General features: G+C 34.9%; 2 protein-coding genes across 2 annotated transcripts in view; one reads left to right on the top strand and one right to left on the bottom strand.

Annotated features, from left to right (window-relative positions):
* The window catches only part of LOC119837683 (mediator of RNA polymerase II transcription subunit 26-like), a 13,291-nt gene extending 5,402 nt beyond the window's left edge, over positions 1 to 7,889 (bottom strand). The window contains exons 1-10 of the mRNA XM_038363413.1: positions 7,674 to 7,889; positions 4,335 to 4,409; positions 3,929 to 4,064; positions 3,046 to 3,122; positions 2,813 to 2,861; positions 2,347 to 2,472; positions 1,660 to 1,738; positions 923 to 1,163; positions 639 to 756; positions 8 to 357 (exon numbers count right to left, since the gene is read on the bottom strand). Of these exons, the coding sequence (XP_038219341.1) occupies positions 8 to 357; positions 639 to 756; positions 923 to 1,163; positions 1,660 to 1,738; positions 2,347 to 2,472; positions 2,813 to 2,861; positions 3,046 to 3,122; positions 3,929 to 4,064; positions 4,335 to 4,409; positions 7,674 to 7,736 (1,314 nt within the window). The 5' untranslated portion in view covers positions 7,737 to 7,889. The remainder of the gene's footprint in view (positions 1 to 7; positions 358 to 638; positions 757 to 922; positions 1,164 to 1,659; positions 1,739 to 2,346; positions 2,473 to 2,812; positions 2,862 to 3,045; positions 3,123 to 3,928; positions 4,065 to 4,334; positions 4,410 to 7,673) is intronic.
* A 1,386-nt stretch (positions 7,890 to 9,275) lies between these two features.
* LOC119837545 (microtubule-associated serine/threonine-protein kinase 3) overlaps positions 9,276 to 24,775 on the top strand; it is a 58,805-nt gene continuing 43,305 nt past the window's right edge. The window contains 1 exon segment of the mRNA XM_038363144.1: positions 9,276 to 9,641. Within this exon segment, the coding sequence (XP_038219072.1) occupies positions 9,509 to 9,641 (133 nt within the window). The 5' untranslated portion in view covers positions 9,276 to 9,508.

Here is a 24,775-nt window from a genome sequence, read left to right as displayed (position 1 = left end):
CGTCCGCGTAGTCCGAGTACTTGTAGAGGGGCACCACGTTGGCGAACAGGCTGGGGTCGTCCTGGCTGACTGCGGGCCGGACTGCGAACTTGTGCGGGTGGAGGGGGGCGCGGGTGCCGTTGACGCCGGGCACGTACGCGTTGTGCAGCGCCACCACGTGCGCTGGATGGACCGTGGTCCGCGAGTTGGCCGGGCAGCTCTCGTCCGGCTCGAGCTCGGGGTCGCAGATGCAGGGCGCCCACTCCTTCTCGTCTTCCAACGGCACTAGGGGCCAAACGGGCGCTGGTGCGGGCTCCGGTGCGGCCGCCGGCTCGCTGCTCCCGTTCCGTAGTGGAGAATCTACTTTTATGGAGCAATCTGAAAGAATTAACCATTGAGATAAATTACCACAATCCATTTTTATGACAAATACTAATAGAATCAACATATTATTAAACAGTACTCTTGGAAGTAATTTTTTTTATAGCCATAATATTGTAATACCTTAACATACTACCCTCCTACCTTATCACTTCAACTTAGTGTTTTTCTTTATTCATTTACTTTATAAGTGTTGTTTTTTAGTATTTTTATACCATATTTTTCATATACATACATATTATATATAACACATAAAAAAAATTAATATTTCAACGTACCATCAGGCTCTATGAGCATGACGTCAGGCGAGGCGGGCGAGGCGGGCGAAGCGGAGCGCGAGGGGCTCGCCTTGCCGCGCGACTGGATCTGCTCTAGTAACTCTTTTGTTGTTTTCACCTGAAAATGTTTGTTTGTTTGTTAATATACTATCTATTGCTCGCAGCTTCGGCAGCAGCGCGATCTTAATAAATTTTCATAGAATTTATTAAAATCCTTTCTTAGCGGATGCCTACGTCGTAACATCTTACTGGAAAACGGGGAGGGGGGATGTCAAACTACATACCTTCTTCCCTCCCGCGGGCGGCAACCTGTTCACCAGCGCCGCGTACGGATCCTGCGCGTCCCTCCGCCAGCCGTTCTTGCGGCGCTCCGGCGCGGTGCCGTTGCGCGCCGGCCACCCGTGCGCGTGCGCAGCGGTGGGCGTGGCCGTGGGCGCGGCCGCGGGGGCGAGCGAGGGGGGCGGCGCGGGCGCGGGGGTCGGGCCCGCTGGCGTCTCGGTGCCCACGCCGGCTCTGCTGTGGCCCCTGTGACGGAGTCGTCAGTTAGATAAACGGTCATACAAACACAACTGTACTACACTTCTTTCTAAATATAAATTGGATCAGAATCCAACTGTGACTTAATTACATATTCTAGCTGAACCGGCGAACCCTGTTCTGCTTTATCCTTATTATTTATGTGTAATAAATATAGATGTTGGCCGATTCTCAGACCACAAATTTCCATGAGAATCGTTCCAGCCGTTTCGGAGGAATATGGTAAATATAATTGTGACACGAGAATTTTATATATATTATAGAGAATATTTTTAAATTATTTACGAGTATATCTATCTATACTAAACAATAATGTTAAACAGTTTCTTTACTAACAAACGTAATTAAATCTGTCCGTATAAAGTGGGAGACATCGAGTTTAAAGGAGTCTGTATACATAAAAACTTATAAACATACACATTAAGCTTATGAAAGCTTGTTAAAACCAGACTGAACTAGCACTGTATAAATAAAGACATTTTACCTTCGTTTCTTAGGTTTCTTATCCCTTTTCGCCTTCTTGTCGTCGCCCAGTGGTTCCGGTGAGGGCGGTCGTTTCACTGCTGTTACATTAAACACCATAATTAACAAAAATTCAAAAAGACTTTATAACGATTGTCTTGCATGTTCTTTAATTTTGTAGTAGGTAATAGGTATGTGAGGAAACCATAGCAATGACGTTTTCTTGTTCTCTTTTTACATATCTATGTCCAAAAACTGAAAAGATTTCAATGAAATATACATTGGTCTAAGTTGGAGCGTACACAACTGAACTAAAAAGAAATCATTTCAATCAGCGTTATGGTTTTGTGGTCAAACATACATATAATGAATGAGACTTCTGAAATTTTGAAGCTGTTTGGGACTGTTTAAAAAATGATAATCTCAATAAATTTTGACATTATAACACACATACACATAAAGTGATAATCCCCTTTTCCTGAAGTCGGCTATTAAGGGAAAAAGGTCACAAGGGACCTCTCCTTTTTTTTCCTTAATAACTGACGTGCAATATACTGAAGTTATATGGGGTGGACAATTTGGTGCACATGTGTCTGTATGTATGCGTGGGCGCGTATATGTGTATATGTCTCTTTGTGTGTAAGGGTATGCGTGTTTGTGTGTGCGTGTGTATGTGTGTGTGTGTGCGTGTGACACTATGTGTACTCACGCGGTGTTGCGGGCTTGTGCGCGAGCAGCGGCGCGGGCGGCGGCGGGAGGGGAGGCAGCGGCGGGGGCGGCGGGTCGTCGTCCACCAGGATCACATCCTGCGAGTCCGACTCGTAGCCGCCCCACGCTGGAATGTTACCAAGTTTAAGCATATTGTCAATTAAAATTATAGTATAACTGATAAAATCGCGTTTAAAATCCGTTAAAAAGTGTGTAATTTTAAGTGTTACGTTTCTGGGTAGGTAGTACACCAGGTTTTATAACGGGAATGAAAACCTTCTGTTTTTTAGGAATGCGGGTTAAAAACGGTTACAAAAAATATATAAAGTGATCATGGTTAGACCAATTTCCTTGACGTAATTCAAAATTTATTTTTAAATTCTTCCTTTTTATGTGAATAGTCTGATCTGAATGAGAGTAGTTTCAGATATAATATACAAATATTACATAACAGACATGTGAATTACCTGGCCTAGACGGAGGTCTCGGGCTGGGCACAGCGGGACTCAAACCATGCTGCAAAGAAACATCCTACATTACTATTCTGTATTCATTGCCACATTACAACCGAATCTTCATGCATATTGTAAGAAAAACATAAATAAAAAAAAAAAAAAACAAAAAACAGCCAGTGTTCTTTTTTCGATTTTTAAATATTTTTATCAAATAATAAAAAAAAATATTTTTTTTAAATACTAACCCGCATAAGTGCTGGCGAGGTGAGCGGCGTGCCCCCCGCGCGCCTCGTTTGCCGCTCAGCCGACGAACGGTTTGATCCTGTGGCAGTATAAGCAACATTAGAAACGCTCTTAAAATGAAATACTTACTACTCTTAAAATGAGATTTTAAATCCCATGTTTTTGCTCTGCATTAAGATCATGAAGAGGATACTTTAATTTTTGTAGGTTTGTAACGTTATCATGCAAAAATCACTGAACTGATTTCAAAAATTGTTTCACAGTTAGAAAGCTGCAACTTCTCTGAGCGACATAGGCTATAAATGTACCACAGCGAACAGCTAGTATTTAATTAACTAAGAAATGTGTAAGAACATAAGTACTTTTTATTAATTTATTTCTTACACCTTTTAATTGCTTACTCAGACTTCCAGTATTTTACTTGCGGTTTGTTTGTAAGTGAAATGTACTATTAAATACTTCTCCAATCAATATATTTTTTAAATAAATCATCTTCATTTTTACATTCAACAATATCAAAATTCCATTAAACAATTAGAATTTAAATTGTTTTTTGATTTATTTAAATTACAAATAAATAAGAATCACTTTACCATCACTTTCATAAACAGTGCAGTGCACACACTCCTCAACTTTACAACTTTCCAACAAGTTATCACCCCTAAGTCACTAATTATTTATCAGATATTCGTTTGGAGTTAAATTTATTCCACACATGTATGTATAAAGATGCGCAGGTGTCGCTACATTAGGTATGACACCACCTTCCACCAGCACCTTCGCGAACCAAGCGAACGTCCAAATGAACTCTTTAACTTTTCCACATAACCTCTATAACTGTTCCACAATTCATCACCCCAACACCCCCAAAGCCCATACACATACCAGTATGCGCAGGCGACGCCACATTTGGTATGACGAGGTCCCGCCACCTCTTCACCAGCACTTTGGCGCGCCTGGCGAGCGTCGGGTCGGTGGTCTTGCGCCGTAATTCATTCACGTGCTTTCCCAGTCGGGTGGTCTAGAATGATAAATGCTCATTTTTAACGCTTTTTTCTTATTATGGTAGTGTTATTTGTTAAATGTCATGCAAGTCTGTACAGTGGTTTAGTTGTGCAAGCATAACAGACAGCCGAATATACAATTACAATTATTATATATGTATTATAGAGTATAATCCTTCCAACTTTATGTCCCCGATTCGAAAATCTGAACCATCCTACAGTTACATGTATTTGGTAATAAAGCATTAGTCTAAATGTGAAATTTATGCAAATTCGATCAGTCTCACCTCCAACAGTTCTTTTGTGATATTAAATTTCTCCAAAATGGATATAATTTCATTAACTGCCTGCATGTCGACGACCTGAAATAGAAAAATCATTCATGTTAATTTGTATAAATAAGATCTTGTTAATCACATTAATATTATCAATTATAAATATGTAATTTATAAACTGTAAATTGTCAATTTTAATAAATAATTTTCATTCAACCAAGGATATACATTTTTAAGTTAGTTTAAGTTTTTATATGGGAACACCTGATCCGTTATCTAAAGAACAAGGAAATATCACTAGCAAAATAATTATTTTAAAGCCACATTGGATCTTTCGTTAAAATTCACTGTTTTGATATGATTCAGAAGTATAAGATATCCATTATAGGGACCTATTAATAATATTTATCAGTGCATACAAAATTCCTAATAATAACAATGTTTTGTAACGCAAGTCTTCATAAACTTGATTTTTCCTTATCAAATATGCAGAAAAAACAAATAAAAAGAGATTGGTTTTACTTTTATTGCAGCTAGGTATCGCAACTTTTATGAACAATCAACATACTGTAAAAAAATAAAAATAAAGTTGCCAGACTATAAACTTCTGGCATTACTGTCATAGAATTATTGACAAATTCATATATCAAATTTATTATTGCATTCATATGATATTCGAGAAGATTGTAAAATTATAAAAAAATCTTGTCTTTATAACTTCAAATTTATAAATTTATTTTATATTTGTGGAAAATATTTAGTTAAAGTTTAAAAATATACTCATTAATTTATTCATGCATAGTAGTTCATATATTATCAGATAACATTTTTATTTTCATATTGTTTGTGTATCAATAGGAACATATATGAACATTTTAATTTTGCTTTTATGGTTTACAAAGCACTGTGCAAAATCATCCTTTCACTTCAAAAAACGCATTATACTTTAAATGCACTATCTTTTATACAACATCATATCAGATGTAATTGTATCTTTGGTTAACTTATTAAAACTACTCTATTTTCTTACATTCAAGGATCGATTTTAAAAAATAAATGATAGGGTTTTAATCATATATTCTGATATCAGATAAAGGTTACTAAGCAAATTATTGATTGTTGTGTATAAACCAAACAAACAATTGCCCATTTTGAACATTTTCTTCAGAGTAACTGCAATGTTAAGTAGTTGTAAACCAATACAAAAAGATAACACATGTTAAAAACCTTACTAACTTGTAAAGATGTCATGTTCCCTTCGCTTCAAGGCTCATTAACCCCTTTACTGAGATTTGAACACTTCTTTACTCTTAACCAGTAAGTCCCTACCATTTTGATATATTTTTTCCAAACTCGAGGAACTTAATTTGACTACTGTTTCTCTCATGTAATTATTTATCTGACTTACAAGTACACAACATAAGCTCTTTATGTGAAATAAAAATTCAGCAAAGTAATTCCTCCACAGGTTAAAATGTATCTCGTATTTTGACATCTCCCTCGATATTTGACTTATAGACACTCTACTGTATATCGAAGTCTAATCTCAACAATACAGTCCAAATGTCACAAAAATATTAATTTTGTCTATAATTATTCATTGCCATCACGTGTGGCATGGTTCGACAGTTAACTTTACTTAAGATGTCAAATTAATATAAAGTTTTGTATTCATTGTGTCTGCAGACTAAAGTATGATGTGAACAAGCACATCATTTAATGTGACGCAGTTTTCCTACAACACTACAAATGATGGATATTAGTAAGCACTTATTCCCATCAAGCATCAAAGGAACTAAATCAAATTTAGTTGCATTTTGCCATTAATAATTTATATAAGTCAATTCATACAACTTTATATAAGTTTATGTATTCAACTTTATGTATTATATAAAATCTGATAAATGCAATTACAGATACAATTGATAAATATTATGGTGTAAGTGTAATAGGAACATTTGAAGAATATAAAGAAACAAAATTATCTGTTAAAAGAGCACCAATATAAATGAGCGCTTCTTAAAGTTCAGTAAATGTCATATTCTGTTTTGAAAGCCTAATATCCCAACTAGTTTAAACAACCAGGTTGCCTGCAATATCCAGCTTTATTATCCTTACTCAACCATAAAACAGAATGATTGATCACATGTCAAACTATTTTTGATTGAAGTGATTTTTAAGGCAGTTCCTTTTATAATGAAAAATTTACTTTTTATAAGCGACACCAATTATATTATTATTTCTCAAATGACTATAGTATGGCATATATATCAATAAATATCAATATTTTAAAGAAGGATCTCTTATACAATATTAATGCTTTAGATGAAACCATGTGAATAATGCCATGTGAGTCCACAAACACCATGATATGCCACATGGTGGTATGTTAATTAAGAATTGGTAACAGACTACCATAACCTTATTAAGAAGGGTCCAAATGTCCCCAAAAAATGATTTAACATTAAGTATATACTAAATTGACCCCCTAGATACTTCCTTTTGGATTATTAATGATAGGGTCATTGAACATGTGCATGGTGTAATGACCAGTAGAGTGTGCAAAAACCTAAGTTCATACAGGGTTATGAATAATTGAAAAATGTTATTTCATGTTGTTTACTAGCAATTTGACATTATAACCTATAAGCTTTAACAGTTGTTTGAGAATGTGATTTTATTCTAATTAAAGCTATACGAAAAATAAGTCATACCACATGCTAGGAGTAGCAACTGCCAGTCAGTGTCGGTTGGATGTAACAGGAGAGTTAAAATCTAAACTGACCTGAGATTGCACCATCTACTATGACTAGATTGAAACATAGCATCCGATCTTACTGAAATATTGCATGGAAAAATTAACACCCCAGAACTCCGCTCGCACTGCCACCATCCGTACCTATATTCGAGTAAGGCCATAACTGACGATAAAACAATATCATTCCTCGTTTTAACATCTATCAGGGCCTAGGCCATACGATTCAACGAGAATTTACAAGAAAATTCACGCGTGGCACAATTCCATACTTTCACATTGCAAAACATTTGGCACTAGGGACGGAGGGACGAGAGGAGAGCTGACGACGTCAGTGGCCCAGTACATCACTTGCAACGCTCACGTATTGAAACACACACACTACATTTCCACAACTTATCTTATTTCACGTGTTATCGCAACTGCTGCGAGTTTTTATTAGTATTGACGGTCGCAGAGTGCTAGTTTACTGCTTTAAAACAACCTCTCAAGAGGTAGAATCGTAACTCGATTCGGGTGTCACAGGCCCGAACAGACCGTTTCCATATCTCCTACTTGCATATCGGACATACTATCTTCAAAATACGGAAACTTACATTGTAATTGCTATCCAACGCATTCAGAAGCCGATTACTTAGCTCATGAGCGTTATTACTCATTTATAAACGAAAATATTTAACTAAATACGACGAACGTGTCTCGGCTGCGTCGTAATGGCGGACCGACGACTACGTATGCCCGTGCCAGGGCATTTTAGCCGAATAATTCAGCTGATATCTACTAGAGGCGACGCACACTCGTGTTTTTCCGTTTCTTTTGACGGGAAAAACTGTATATTGTCACATCATACACACTAGATGGCAGCATAAGGTAGATTTTATCCTAAAAAGTGGAATACTTATGTTAATAATAATGATGTTAATCAATTGTAAATGTAAAAGCTTAACATAATCACATGGAAATTTCACTTGAAAGAATCTTATAAATAAAAACTACGATACTTAATTTAGCTGTCAGATATTAATTTCAGAATATGGCAATATTTGAAAGATGGCTACTATAACTGTGCAAGTACACAACTAACAACCTAGATAGAGCTTTTTTAAATAGTTCAACAAAATTCTAAATGAATAATATATTTTTTTTAATTTATCTATAATACGCTTTTCTGGTGAAATATCAGAAAGCTTTCTAATATTACTAACCTCTATTTAATCAGAACGATTTTTTTATTCTTTAGTTCTTATTAAATGTTTTTGTATAATAAATATATTCAGAAGACAATTTTTCATTATTGAGAACAAAACAATAGCTTCATGTATGTATGCTCCATGTAGGTGGATAAGTTAGACGTTAGTAAAAAGCAATATACGTCAAGAACAATGCATTTTTTTATATGGCAACACCTTCGCCATTCCCCTTCCATAAAGTCGGGCTAAAAATAGTGGAATGAATCCCTTTTTAAAAAAAGGGCTCGAAAGAGTTAAGTGACTGTAGCTAGCTTATGCTAGCTAATACGCTATAATTACGATTGATATTTGTTATTTTTTTCTTTGTTACCTTTTCTATTTTTTTTTATTGGCACATTTTTGTACTTTATGTCTGTATAGAATAGGACATTAAAATTGTGCGCAATCTTATGATGTAACTATTTAATGTACATATAACTAAAACATTACTAAAATAATTTTTTTAGTATACTGAAGATACTGAAGATTCAATTTTTTTCTCTTACACCCGGAAACAGAATCAAAATAATTGAATTTTTATTGGAATATTCCTGAGAGTTACTTAGATATCCAGGTGGGGGAATCATAGAAAATCTGTGAATATACATTATATTTCATAAGATAACTAAATTCATCTTAATATATAACTCAAATAATTGAAAAAAAAAATCTTTGTTACCCATGTGGTCGTAGACAGTTTTTCTATCTACACTGTGGTACTAATGAAGTTCAGTTAAGTAGCACATTTTATAAAAAAAATAAATTATCGGTTTAAAAATACCAGATCAATTTAAACACGACGCACGGATAACGTAATAAATAACAAAATATGCATTTGGCTATCTTAATTTTCTCGTCAGGCAACATCGGTGCACATATTGTATGTTTTACTCAAAAATGGTGTATCATGAGCCGTTAAAACTTAAGAGAAAAAAAGAATCAGCTTGCAAAATGACATCTAATGAAATAATTTAGTATTTGTCAATTTGTGAGAAGTGCTATGTCGCGTAAATTTATGATGGCATAAAGTATTTTAAAAAGAGCTTGTTTTCTGTTTTGAAATAAAGCGATATTTATCGCTGGTGCGGAAGCGAAATAATTTAACGTGATAATATATTGCTATAATGGAGAACAAATTGAAATATCGGTTGTTTTAAATGGCGAAAATATTAGTGTGTCGGTGTGTTGTTTAGTGAGAGGCGATGGATCGTCGATGCTCGCAGTCGGTCCGGACGCTGGTTTTCGACGATTCTGATTCTGATCCACCGAAAACTGATCAGAAGAAGAATCTGTCGACGTCCGTTGCTCCGTCATCCTTGAACCAGAGCGCTGAAGGTAAACTATAAAGCATTATAGTTATATATTTTGTTGCATATGGATTACTGTTTTATTTGTATGTGCGGTGTTTTCACGATTTGCTCAGCTGTCATGTGTTATAATAAGAAGGCGTGACTTATCGGCCTGTTAACCGCGTTATTTTGAGACAATTACGATAGTAGCATTCCTCATACCTGTAAATGTATATCGTCTTAGCACTCATGTTAAATGTAATGAAGAGTATTAGCCATTAGGCTATTAAAATTGCATGCATTGTGGTGATTGAATATTGAATTGATTTCACTGAAAGCACATGTTGAACACAATTCATAGAACTGTATATTTTTTTAATGTACCCACCTATTTTTATTTTCATTTATTGGAGCATGATATTGGAATTCATAATCTATGTGTATTCCTATTTTGCAGCTGTTCTGTATCACATGTTTACCAATTTTTTAAACAAAGAAAGAATAATTCAAAACCAAGATTTTGAAAACTTTTAAAAATTTAAATTTTTCAATAGTATCATGTAACAGGAAACAACTGAAATGATTGAAAACACTAGTAAGGTTCTATTGTATGACTAAAATAGAACAATAGGGATGTTATTGTTTGTTTAATAGTCCACATTTCCTTATATAATAACATTGTAAATTATTTACACATAGTCATATTGGTTTTAATAGATAATTAATGTTAATCATCTATTTAATCTGGAAGTTAAAAAGAATATTTTGTATGCCTCTAAAGTTTTTCAAATAACACCACAATCTCACTGATAGAGAGTTGTGTAATTTACCTAACAGACTATTTAATATTGGAATCACTGATATATATATTAATAGATCCCAGATTTTTATATAGGTCTGAAAGAATAGCCTACTTTTTTATATATTTACGTCACTAATAACTGGCAAAACATCATTTGCCAAGTCAGCTAGTCAATAAAAAGCAAGTAGATATTTGTATAAGTGACCATTTATTAGTTTATACGAAGACTGAAAGCTGGAATTAGTAAAAAAAAATTATCAGTATTATAATGCAGCTGCAGTGTTTCCCACATGGACATGGGACTATATAAAAATTCCATTACCCTCACATGAATAGTTGAAAAATATTACAAATAAGCATAACTATAAGTTAGGAATATTATAGTTATAGAGCATGCTACAGCGATAATGTTTAAAAACATTGTCTTATCTTAATTTAGTCTACTGGTTAATGTTTTAAACCATTATCATCTCTCTTAATTTGACTCCCTATCTAGTTAGTGTCGTTTGATTGAATGTCTTAGAATTTCAGGTTAATATTGTAATGTAAGTAGTTATATTTATATAGTGCCCAAATTTTAACAATCCTTTTAATATTTTTGCTTTTTCTATAATTTAAGGTACTAACGCTTTTTTATTACTGTTTATTTTATCTCATTCCCTCGTTGATCTTCTTTGACTGTGTGAGTGAAGCTGTTTATAATGTTAGTAAAGATAAATGCCCACATTAAACCAATTGATTTTGTAAAAATTATCTCATCATAAGTTTTTGTTCATGTGCCCAAAAGTTGAGTCATAGAATTGATGTGTAATGTATATATTTAAACAGAAGTCTAATCCATGCAGGTTAAATTATCTTTATACAAATAAATATGAAGCATTAGAGTTTGCTTTAACACTCACAATCTCGATACTCGAGAAATTTCAAAAATTCTTAACCTGATGGATAAGTTAATGATCATGTACTGCTTTAGACTATGTATGTGCTACATGCAAAGCCAGGGCGGACTGCTAGTTGGTTGATAAAACAATTTAAGTGCATGTTGTTAATAAGATTTATGATAAATAGTATGAGATAATGAGATAGCCGGCCTGAATCACTTTTCACTGTAACACATTACAGTTAGTTATTGTTTTTTCTATGCTGGAAATTTCTCATGGGTTCATTAAAATTGCTTAGTCATTAATGTCTTTTAATGTTATGTATTAAACTCAAATTTAATAAATTATTAAGTGAATTCAAAGATAACAGATTGTTCTACTTTTTTGAAAGAGTATTGTTTTAGTTTTTATGTATGTGTATTTCTATTGTTGTAGGATTTAATAGTAACTAATTTTCTACTCTCTGTATGGTCAAAGGTTATTTGAATAATAATTAGAGGTTACACAAAAAAAAAAAAAATTAGCTCATGCCATTCTGAGAGAGGCTGTTCAGAAATAAAAATCATATCATAAAATCGCTCGCTTACAATGCAAAAGAAAGACAAAGAAACAAACGGAGAAACACAAACTTTCCAACTTATAATATCACTGATATGATATTAAATATCAGTAATGATAGCATAAATGTGTGTAAGAGTGTCTTGCAATAAACTAATTCATTTGGTAAGATTTTTAAGACAGGCTAGTGTTTGAATAGGGTCTAGAAATTTACATGTATTTTGTTGCCAAACCAATATTGCTGTAAAACATAAGGAAGCTCCCAATAACTTTAGCATATGCTTTTCAGACCAACTTGTCTAGTAAATTTATCTTGAATTTTAATGAAACACAAACTTAATTTTGTTTTTATAACAATTTTGTTTTTGAAGTAAATTTCTTCTAGTACTTAGTTAACTTTTTGTAAGAATATGCTATTTTATAGCTAACAACTGTTTCTCAATAGAACTTATCACATGATGATATCATGATTTATCAGTAGTTTATTCATGTCTGACTGAGATTGGGTTAAGATGTTTATTTCAATTAGTATGTACATACATAGTCTATTGAATGTGAAACAAATAATCATAGATTTTCGTTCATAACGTTTTTGTTTTTTTCTTTTATGTAGATTACTTTTGTGCATATCGGGTAGGTCTGAGAATTCGCAAATGTCTATTTACATACCCCTCAATGATAAGTGAAAGCACAACAGCATGCCGGGTCAGCTTTACTGTTACGGTTTCTACCGCCTTTTCATTTTATAATTGTATTGAAGGAATGGTGAAAAAAGTATTTAATCCCGCGGCTATCTTTATCGAATTTCATCAAACATAACTAAAAACACTCCAGACTAATTCACCTTACAAACAAAACAACAGACACACAGACATTAATGTCAAACATATAGCACCCTCTTTTCACATTGGGGGCTAAAAACTATGTCATACGAGATATTGTATACCGCAGTCATATGTCTAAATTTAAATTTATTCTCATATCTTTGTGCCAAACTTGATTATAAAATTGGGTGACATGAAAAGACTTATAAATATCTTATCATCTTATACTCTATGACAGCTGATAACATCAGTATGCTGTATTGATTTGTGAAATGTATTGATATTGTCAATAAACATTTATTATGACCGAGGTCAAAGGCTCCAGGCATGTGTTTCGTAATTTTCGAGAGTATAAATTGTTCTTGATATGAGTTTGTGTTATACCATTCAATAACAATGTATTGAAAGTGGATATGGCTGCATACAAATTTATATTGATTTGTTATTTGTTCAATTATTTTGTTGCACCTATTGATACTTGCAAGTATTTATATATTCCTGGGTTTGATTCCCGGTGGGGACGCACAAACAAAATGCCTCGGTCTGGCAGGACACAGAAGGCTGATCACCTACTTGTCTATAAAAAAAATTGAGTGAACAGTGAAACAGATGTATATTATCTGCCTCATACCCCACTAGGGGACACGTTTTCATATAAGCGACTTTCGTCAGTAGTATAGATTAATGAAGAATTACTATTTTCTATTCAAAAAGATTTAAAATTAATGAAACGTTTTAATTTTCTGTTTTGATTGTACTTATTAAGTAGGTAATCAGTAAATGTGTTGAATAGTTGTTAATTAATACACTATTTCGCATATTTTTTGCTAGCATAAATATGAATGGAATTGCCGACGTATACAGATTTGTAAATATATCGAATCGTTAGAAATAACAGCATTTTGCGCACGGTTCTTCGTGTGTGTATTTTATGCCATTTTTCATATCTCATTTATGATCTAAAGTCATTTTCATCTTAATCATCGAAATATCTGTACTAATTCAATTTATTGAACCCCCCCAAAACTAAAGTCTGACTGCGCCCGTGATTTATATATTGTAATAATGAATCGGGTTATGTATTGTGTATCTATTTATTTACTTGACACCTGTTTGTTTATTTGTCTACCTATATATTTATATACAGTTCTTGCTAACAGGTTTATATATCCGCAACCAATTGGGATATACGTCTTTGCGATTTCGGCGCGCGTCGGCTGATCCTTGTGAGTTGAGTAAGCTAGTGGGTTCGATTGCCAGCGTAGGTTCATCTTAAATTGCTAGATGATTTGTTTGTGATTAACTGTTGAATTATATTGTGTTATGGTTTTTATGTAAAGGATATGAATTAAAGATGTGTATATTTGTAAGTAATTTTGCAAAAAAACAGTGGTGGTTCAGTGGTGAGGACCTCGGACTTAAAATCGAAAAGTCGGGGTTCGACACCAGGCGAACGTGCAGGAAATAAATTGATTTTTTAATTTATTTGCACATGTGTTACATCACCACTGCTCAAAACGCTGAAGGAAAACATCGTGAGGAAGCCGGCATGTCCACGAATCAAAAGTTCGACGACATGTGACATCTACCAACCCGGATTATGACCTTAACCCTCATAGGAGGCCTGTGTCCAAACAGTGGGAACATATATGGGCTGATGATGATGATGATGATATTTCAGTAATTTTGCATGTTACATATATGTTAACTTACCCCTTGAAACACTACATGTATCTAAGGAACCCGCGTCGTGTTTGTTTGTTTGAAAGCGCTAATCTCGAGAACTACTAGTCCGATTTCAAGAATTTTTTCAGGATAGACACGTGAACCGTGAGTGCTATAGGCTACGTATGCACCACAGGCGAAGCCGGGGCGGGCCGCTAGTTACTTATAAGCTAGGAAGATACGATGATCGATGACAGTTAGTTACCTAATAACGCAAGAACAAGTGAATGTTAGATATTGTGACATTCTTTATGTAACTTTTGTAGGTAGGTACGTGGTTGGTTTTCGATAGCATCTGCATCTGTATGAAAAGTTTCTAGAAATATCTAAACTATCTTCTTTTTGTTATATAATGCGTAGATGTCTTTTGACTTGTCCTAGTTGGGAGAAATGCATCAAGTAGGAAGTATACGTATCAGATATCAATCTCTTACTTACTTAGTAAAAAAAAATTATAGCTTATTTGTTCCTTTTTATGTATATATGGATTTGCATTATTTTATTCTAACTTTAATCTTAATACACATATTAAATAACTGCTTATCTAAAATTGGATATGACTTGGAAATCTTGTAAAATAAAGATGGAAACAAAAATGGAAAAACATTTTTCTTTGCTTCTATAAGTACTATCTATATATTACCAACTCCAGGCAAGCGGTGTTCTGCCTTACTCTCACCATTTAGGGGTATGAAAAATAGATGATGTCCTTTTCTCGAACCTTACCGATGGGCACACAAAATTTCATACAAATCGGTCCAGGCGTTTCCGAGGAGTGCCTATGGTAATTAACATTGATATAAGAATTATATATATATATATATATATATATATATATATATATATATATATGCGGTACAGCAAAAGAGTGTGTATGTTATATTGTAGGATCCTAGGTAGGCAGGTACATGATCTTTGAGTACTATAGATTATAATAATGTACCACGGGCAAAGTCGGAGCAGATCGCTAGTGTTAAACGATCAGCTCAATAGAAATGTTCTTATATTAATAGAATTATACAAAACAACTGTATACTAGAAAATAGAAATGGGTATTTATCATGTACCCGTTACGTGCTGTAGACTTTTTCGTTAGATAGAAATAGCGTGTGAAATTTCTAATGTTTTAAAAAAAAAAACTGTTTCTTCGTACTCGCTGTTATATCCGGTAGAATGTTCTACCATTTGATTGCTTATCTGTGTATTAAAATTTATCGTGATTCTATGCAGGGCCGTCTCAGACTGTGCTGGGGCCCTTGGGCACACAAGAATTTGGGGCCCTTTTGGAATGTAAAGAAAATGAAATACATTTTTTTACTGTGATCTGCTTTATTATGGGTAATATAATCTAATATAATTAATGATTTTGAAGGTTTTTCCGTGATTTCTTTTTGAGCCAAAACTTTTTTTCTCTTCTGTGAACCACTTAGATATGTTATTTTCGACATAATGAAATAATATTTAAACTAACAAACCAATAGTTCTATTAATTTTTACCCAAATTACATTAAACAAAATTAAATCACGACACTTCTGTGAAAATAAGTAATATATTGAATAATAACTTTAGGTAAAAAGTTTCGACTGAAAGTTTTTCATAATTTATCCGGGGCCCAACCATAGACAAAGTCGACATTTTTCGCGTTCAGAAATACTTTTAAATTACTGAATAACTGAATAAAAAATCAAATGATATGTAAGTTGAAAATAGACATTATAGACTCTAGATTATAAAATTTATAAACTCAAGTAATTGTCTGGTAAGTTATATCAGACCAAAAACAGCCCTTTAGTACAGCCAATAAGCGCACTAAGTTTAAATTAAGCTAGAAGCTACCGTGTCTATATACCACACACAACCGAGACCCTGTAGGCTTGATGTCACTCAAATTCATATAAATATATTGATTCGAATAAATCTAAAAATAATCGATATTCGGGCATTGAGAAAAAGTGTAAAGCCGGGTACACATTCGTGCAAAGTAACATGTAATGCAACATGCAATGCAAGAATTTGACGTCCACATTGCTGCAATGTATCATGTAAAGTAACAGAATTCCTATAGTGTAGACGCCTTGCGCGCACGAACCGCGTCTACTACGCGCACGAACAGATTGTTGCAACTCTTGCGCGTAGCGACCCGAAATTTGTCGGTTTTTTCCCCGAACACAAAGAGGCGCGCAGTATGCGCGGAGCGTCAATGTGGACAGGTTGTGTGGTGTGTACGGCTAGACGCGCGCGAACATGGAACAAGACGACGCTGCTGCGGCGGAGGAGGCGGTTACATTTACGTGGAGTGAAGAAAAAGTGCTTCAATTAATTGAAGTCGTCGATGTCTTCTGCGTTTTATCACATGATTCACTATTAATAATGAAGCACTGACTATCATCAGAGCCCGCAATTGGTCGTCACGATCCATTCCTTTGCGTGTTCTTTTGCAGACTGAGCGATCCGTTCGCGCGCATCTCGGAAACAGATGTGAGTAGGTACATGCGCGGTTCGTGCGCACGTTGTGCGCGCCCCGCGTCTACACTGATGCAATGCTCGTTTCGTGTTGCATTGCATGTTGCGTTGCAGCAGTCTGTACCCGCCTTAATGAGTATTTTGAGATTAAATTTGAGAGAAATTGTCGGCCCTTCGGGGTCCTCTGAGGAAGGGGGCCCTGGGCACTGGCCCCTTGTGCCATTATGGTAAAGACGGTACTGATTCTATGGCAGCTCTCGTATTATGTTCACTATTTACTCCCATGCCTCCTGTACATAGTTTGGGCATGTGAGTAGCATATATCCGAACATATAAACTTAAATCTTCTTACTAATATTATAAATGCGAAAGTTTGTAAGGATGTGTATGTGTTTGTTGCTCTTTCACGCAAAAACTACTGAACCGATTGCAATGAAATGTGGTACGTAGACAGCTGGAAAACTGGAATAACATATAGGCAACTTTTTATCTCGCTTTCCTACGGGAAACGGACTAACGCGTGTGAAACCGCGGGGCGCAGCTAGTTTATGATATTTGTCAGTTGTGATATTATAAATGCGCAAATGTGTTACTTTATACTGTCTGTCGTAACGGTGAGAGTTTATGGTGGGTATGATTTTGGGTCTTGAGATAGGAGACAGACAGACAGAGCAAATCTGATTCTCATGGAATGAAAGATCCAATATGATGGGCGTTTAATCAGTCGAAAATTTATAAATTCAGATAGATGGCGCTATATTAAAAATGCCATTTATATCACTTGTTACTCGCTGACTACTAGAACGAAGCTGCGAGCAACAGCCAATATAAAAACCCGTACCGAAATCTAATTCTTGTCAGGTTGGAAACAAAAAATGAAGGAAAAATATATCTTCATTCAACTGTGTTTATAATGAACTAGAATAAACCTGTGTTTAAAAGGAAGTCTCGAATGATAGACCCACATAGCTGTGGTGTAATTTACCCAATAAATACACACCATTTGATTTGAAAATCCCGTTCTGCTTCCGTTCGAAAATGCATTCCTTGCAAAATTTATTGCTTCCGTGCTTCTGCTGAAATATACATGTAAGCTAGCGAATAACGTATGCATTCTTAATTTCTATAATTCAGTATTAGATTAGTACTTACTCCTGCAGTATGTAAATTTGGAGATTAAATAGATAGAACGAGTAAGAATAACGGCTATAATCTTGGAAGAGCATATTATTGGCTATAATGTTCCAATAGTGATTAAGAATTATGTAATACTAGCTGCGCCCCGTGGTTTCACCCGCGTAAGTCCGTATCCCGTTGGAATATCGGGATAAAAAGTTGCGTATATGTTATTCTAGTTGTCTAAGTACCAAATTTAATTGCAATCGGTTTAGTAGTTTTTGCGTGAAAGAGCAACAAACAGACACACATCCTTACAAACTTCGCATTTATAATATTAGTAGGAAGTAGGATTATCTCTACGTTTCTGTTGTACTGTTGAGCCCATTCGTTTCATCTTAATTTATAGGTAGATGCATATATAATCTCCGGTATATTTTTTAAAAGCATCAAAACTACATGCAGAAGAACATAGAACCTCCTTCCTTTTTTTGGACGTCGGATAGTAATAAGAGACACGTATTATCTAATAATTCAATTACCCTAAATTAGTGAAACAGAGAACCTTAAGTTAAATAAAGCAATTAATCTTCTACAACAAGCAAAGTCGAGTCCAAGCCACTCTCATAGATAAATCTGTTGTTTTTATAACAAATAACGTATCAATGCAGCGTTATCACTGATAGCAATTTGTCAGGCGGCGCAGGCGCAGGCGCAGGGCGAGCGAATGTCACGCGATAACAATATTATTGAATATCCGTGATTAGCAAACAATAACAAAACGATATCCATTATTATGCCTAACACAAAGCTGTGTCTAGAGTCTAGACAACGCCTGAATTAGAATTGTAATCGTTGTTATGCGTACGCGTCGCATCATCGGCCTAATCGATTTGATCGCAACAGCGCCCCGGAGATATGTTCAATGGGGAATTAAATAATAAAAATAAAATATAGCTTATTGCTCAGTAATATTTAAAGATGATAATAATGTTCATCATGTATTTCTGACAATAAAGTTTAATTTAATTTATTTGGGGAATTGTGGTGTTGTTAAACAAAAGCTTTATTATAAGATGGAAAAATTGTTGGCCGCTTAATTTAGAAGTCTATTTTGTTTAGTAGTAGCTGTCATGCTGCTACTATGTTCCTGTGTAAAATGTACGAGTCATTTTATATACCACGCGTGTATTTGTGTTTTTTATGTTTGTATGTAACCGACTGCTTTATACTCGACTATCGGTCCGGCCCGGCTTCCCCGTGGTACATATAATATAACTTTTAGTTCATTCTATCATTAAATGCGTGTTGTTTTATTTTTAAAACTATGTACTTATTATTATTAATTGTATATTGGAAATTATAGAGTAGATGCTTTCATTTGTCTGTCTGTTCCGTCAAAATGCATAGAAAATATCGAACATAAATGTGTTTTACGACTATCTTATCAACGATAAACAACAATTTACTATGGTAGTTCGTACTCGTTTCAAAATGGTCACGTTTGCACAGATACGGAAATAACGTAGTTAACATCGTGTGAGTTATGTTCGAGCATAATTTGGGGGTTACACATACATGTAAAAAGTGTGTCAAAGAAATGCTGCGAGCTACACACGATTAGATTGTGTGAACAGCTGTTGGATACCAGTTCAAGGTCGTTGCTGCGGCCGTGGCTCAGTTAGCCGCCCTTCACGCGTGACGTACTAATTATTTTAATTCGATTAACTCTTTTGAGATGTAAATGAGTAAGGGAGTTAATTGTTTGGATGATTGTTATAGAGATTCATTGTTTGCTAGAAATCGATATTAATTTATGGATTTTTATTTTAGGTGAAGTAATGATGCTGTATGTTATTAGGTTTAGCTACAATGAATTAATGAAAAACTATAGTACACCATATAGGATGCAATTATAAAACTTAGTAATGTTCTATACAATGCAAAGAAGGCGGCCTTATCATTGACAGCGATCTCTACCAGATCAGGAACGGGAACTACTCACAGTCCTACAACGCTTATTTGAAATAGCGATGTGGACAGGACAGACAAGTTAGAGAATTGTGATAATGTTCTTGCTTAGGTTATTATGCAATTTAGATTATTCTTAAAATGTAGTCCAACTATTTATTTATATGTGCAAGTTGTAATTACCTGCTTAATCTAGTGATTAAGAATTGAGGCTATGTTTTTAGGCTGTAACGGAAGTTGCGCACGCGTCGTGCAGTGGTGTCCGATTTACACAACTTCTTCTATACATATATGGTGTAATCATACGCATTTTGCGTTTTCTAGTGGGTTCCGGGTTTGATATCCGGATGAGAGGAGATTGAGTTAGTTTTGTAAGTAAAATGGAAGGTATTAAGCATTTGAGTCAGAAATTTGTTGTTCTATTTATTGTTTTATAAATGTGTAGGGTATTTATAATATTGTTAATATATGCAGCATAAGTATTTATATAAATAAAAAATGTACAATTTGTTTTTCTAAATGTGCTCACTGAGAAATAACACCAATCATAATTCATGTCACTTTTGTGACGATGTCACCTGTATCGTAACACGACACAATATCGTCCCGAGACACAATATCGTCACGATATTTCCACACACACGACACGACGTGACTAATCTCCCTTGTACATTGACCTGACATACTTGCGGTTGACATCTGGCGCTGGATGCGATCCGCGAACCTATGATTTCTGACCTGCCTTGTTGTTAATGTTGTGTTCGCACTGATGACCCCTTTTCGCCTAGAGCTGTGTAATTTAGGTATAATTTATTCTAGTATATAGAGGGTGTGTTTATAGACTATTTGTGTTGACAATATGTAGGTAGGTGGGTATAAATCTTTGGCGCACAAACGCATGATGGATTTCAGCTGGAAATGTGTTGTAGTCTTTAAAAATACACTTGAGATCTAAGGTAGTTTGGCACTATATAAAATAGTTAATACTTTAAAGATTTCAATAACTTTGACACATAAATACGAATCTAAGTTAATACAGTTATTGTAACTATATAAAGCTATTTGCAAAATATAATTTATTTAAAACGGCTAAGTTTGTGCAAGTATACAGTGTTTTTGATACAGCCCGTATGAAAGTCACGTTTGTACGCAGAATGCAAATGGGCCAATCGGAGCGTGTGCTGTGTAGGATAGGGCTGCTACGTTTTTGAAAATTTCTCATTTTAACATGGTTATAATAGTGTAACTTATTTTTTGCGTCGAGGGGTTAAAAGTCGCCCAATATACTTATTGACCTCTGGTTGGCAAAGCAGTCCTTATAAAAGTAAAGAAACGAATGATCACTGATATAAAAAATTAATAACATGCTAGGTGTATGTAAATAATTAATGCTTGAAAAATTAAACCTCCCCGAGCACAGTTTGGGTTAAGAGACATTTTGTATATGATTTTTTTATTGTACTAGTATTATGTTATTATACATTAAAGTAAATTAAATTATATTGACTGTATTAAAATTGCACGGGTGGCAACCCTAGCCGTCTTGTGTCCATCGTTTTCTCGTTACATACAATGCGGTCTCGCATTAGTAATTACTTAATTATTTTAATACAATTTATGTTATTGAGAACAAGCTACCTGCATATTTTTAAATATTTGAGATGTCTAAGAAAAATCTATGGTTATTTCTCTAATTGCTTATATTTATTGCCTTTTTTACATAATATGAATAAAGATAAATATTTGTAAAATTAAAAATATCTATAATATGACTTTATTATGCATATTTCATATACATAATATTATGTTTAATATTATAATATATTATACTATCGCCAATTTAGGCATAAAGTTTAAATAACATTAGTTGAAAATAGCTGTTGCCCGCGACTTCGTCCGCTTGCAACATAAGAAAAATAAAGATTAACAGCTCCTCCCCGCAGGTGAGGTGAGGAGTTGACCCGAACTGTTAGTAATATTAATGCAAAAATTTCAGCAATACAAATCCACTCAGTACTTTGTGAATTTAGCCCGGACATACATACAGACAAACAGACAAAAATTCAAAAAACTGTATTTTTGGCTTCGATATCGATTGTAGATCACGCCTCAAGTATTCTTTGAATAAAAAATTTAATGAACAGTTTGACACTCCTACGATTTTGTTATATGTATAGATCATAGATAATAAAACATTTAATAAATGCTCGTATCACGTCTTTTTTAGGATAGATATTACTTTAAATCACTACAATGTAACCATTGGTTTTAAAATATATATAGATTGTAGATAACATTTTAATTGTTAGCTTACCGCCCGCGTCTTCGCTTACGCATTCAAAGAGAGAAAATTCTTTCTCCATCAAAAAGCTTTATTCCCGATTGACATGGGTTACATTTTATTTTTACCCCGGGCTAAACCGGGAGGTGCCGGGACGAGGTGTTCTGGTTGCTGTGTCTGCACAATGTTTCGTATAGACCAAAACGTATCTATATATAACATGCTAATGTTAATGTTTTGACTTTGAGTTGGATTTCTAATGTCGATATTTGTAACCTAGGTACCTTTTTTTTTTTTTAAGTGGAGAATGCTCATGCATACCCACAGCCCGGGGAAAGGCCGTGGGTTATGTCGGACTCCCATTGCCTAGAGAGGCAATGGACCTACCGACTAAACTCCACTGTGTCCCGTCTACCCGCGCTATTCGCCAAGGTCGTGGGAATTCTTATGAAATCATCCACTAGTAACCTAGGTACCTACTGAATATCGTGCTTCGAAACGTTGGTATTATCGTACGTCACAGAAACTCCCAACAGAGATACAGTTTCATATAACCTTTATGGTTTAAATGTTAGAATGAAATGCTAAAGTTCAATTTTGAAATCTGTCGATTCGTAATAGTTTCGAATTGTTATAAAATATGGTATTTCTTTGGGTACCCGTTGCTCCTTCACTTACGCGGCTTGACGAAACACAGTGGGGTTTTAGCCGGTAAGAATCCGACATGACCCACGACCTTTTCCCCGGGGGTCGTTGGTATCTATGCAAGATTTCCCCACTATAAAAAAAGGGATCCGTGCCCAGCGAGTAAAACGGGACTCCATTGCTAAGTCTTCGCTGTCCGTCTGTCCTGGCACCACTCACTAGGATAGCACTTAACCGTGATAGTTTGAAAATAGTGGTTAAGCAACAGTTGGCACGGTCATGTATTAGATGGTATATTGTGGATGGATAAACATGGATGACCAAAGCTTTCTTCCAGTTTTCTTTCAATCATAACTGATGAAACTTTTTTTTGTTTTTTTTTTATTTGTTTATTTTTTTATTGTGTGATAGGGAAGCGCTTGACTACCATCTCGCCTGCTGGTAAGCGTAGATGTAGTCTAAGATGGAGCGCGCTTCCCTATAAGGTACCTGTTCACTCTACTTTTGAAGATCCCCAGATTATATCCGTCAGAGAACACAGACTCAGGAAGCATATTCCAGTCCCTTGCGGTTCGAATAAAAACTAATTGGCATTTGAAAATTAAATAAAAAAAATGCGATAATAATTATTGTAAAAGCTTTTCACAAATCATCGAAACAATTATATCTAAGTGCCTACCTATAGCAGACTGAAAATCGTTTCGCATTACATTCATTTGATTTAGCCATGACACACTGAATGGCAATAGCCATAAATAATTTGCAATTTAATATAAAAACAGTGTCAAGTGCATGCGTCGATTTATGGCGCATCATCGAGCTGTCGTTCTGTCGTCACGCTGCTGGTCGCATTAGTTATGCATTTATAATAGGCGGCGAATTATTATTTTTTGTTTATAATGTTACTAGCTGCACCCGGCAAACGCTGTTCTGCCTTACTCTGATCATTTAGGGGGATGAAAAATGGATGTTAGCCGATTCTCATAGATACCGGATAAGCACAAAAAATTTCATCAAAATCGGACAAGCCGTTTCGGAGGAGTATGGCAACGAAAACTGTGACACGAGAATTTTATATATAAGATGAGCCCCCAAAATTGCAGGTTCGAATGTTGAAAATTCTACGGAAAAGCAGCTTCGTTGAAAGCTTCAGTAGATTGTGAAAGCCTCTTCAGGCTATTATTCGTTTATTTGCCGATCATCTGGAGCGGAGCCTGATACATACGTTTAATAAAATAACCGCTCTATTGTCAGAAATTGACCAAATTTAAATGGGATCACATGACAGGCACCAGCTTTCAAATAGATGAAATTATGAGCTAGCAAACAAACAAAGAAAAATCCATTTCAATTAATACCCCCTTCTCTTTTGAAGTCGGTTGATAAAATCAAAATAGTGTCAAGTGCACGCATCCATTAACGACCCGTCGCCGAAGCGTCGGTCTGTTATCACGCGTCGGCTGCAATACTTTGCTGGCTTCGCGACGAGTGATGTACGCGTAATGGCTTACCTTTCAACTGTTGCTGAAGTAGGTAGAGAAGAAAGAGAGAAGAAACATTTATTTGAAAAAAAAAATCATTATTTTAACACACACACACACACACACACACACACACACAGCGGAAAGTAATAGAGAACAATAGAAGAGTATTAATTGGAACAGAAGAAACACAAAAAGTCCCATTATAATTTCATCTAGCTTTGATAATTTGAAGGCGATTTTGGGTTTTGTTTAAAATTATTATTTTTACTTGATGCACGGCTTATTGCAGAGCGTAGCTTCAATATCCATTCACTGCTTCTTTTGAAATTATACCGTAATGAAATGTGCAAAATTCGTGTATTGAGCAATGGGATGATGGGATGAATGATGGTTCTTGATAAGTGTACGAAATTTGAATGAAATCTGCAT

The sequence above is a fragment of the Zerene cesonia genome, chromosome 28, assembly GCF_012273895.1.
Source record: "Zerene cesonia ecotype Mississippi chromosome 28, Zerene_cesonia_1.1, whole genome shotgun sequence".
Lineage (NCBI taxonomy): Eukaryota > Metazoa > Arthropoda > Insecta > Lepidoptera > Pieridae > Zerene > Zerene cesonia.
The sequence above is the reverse complement of the archived record's forward strand: the minus strand, read 5'-3'. Positions and strand labels throughout refer to the sequence as shown.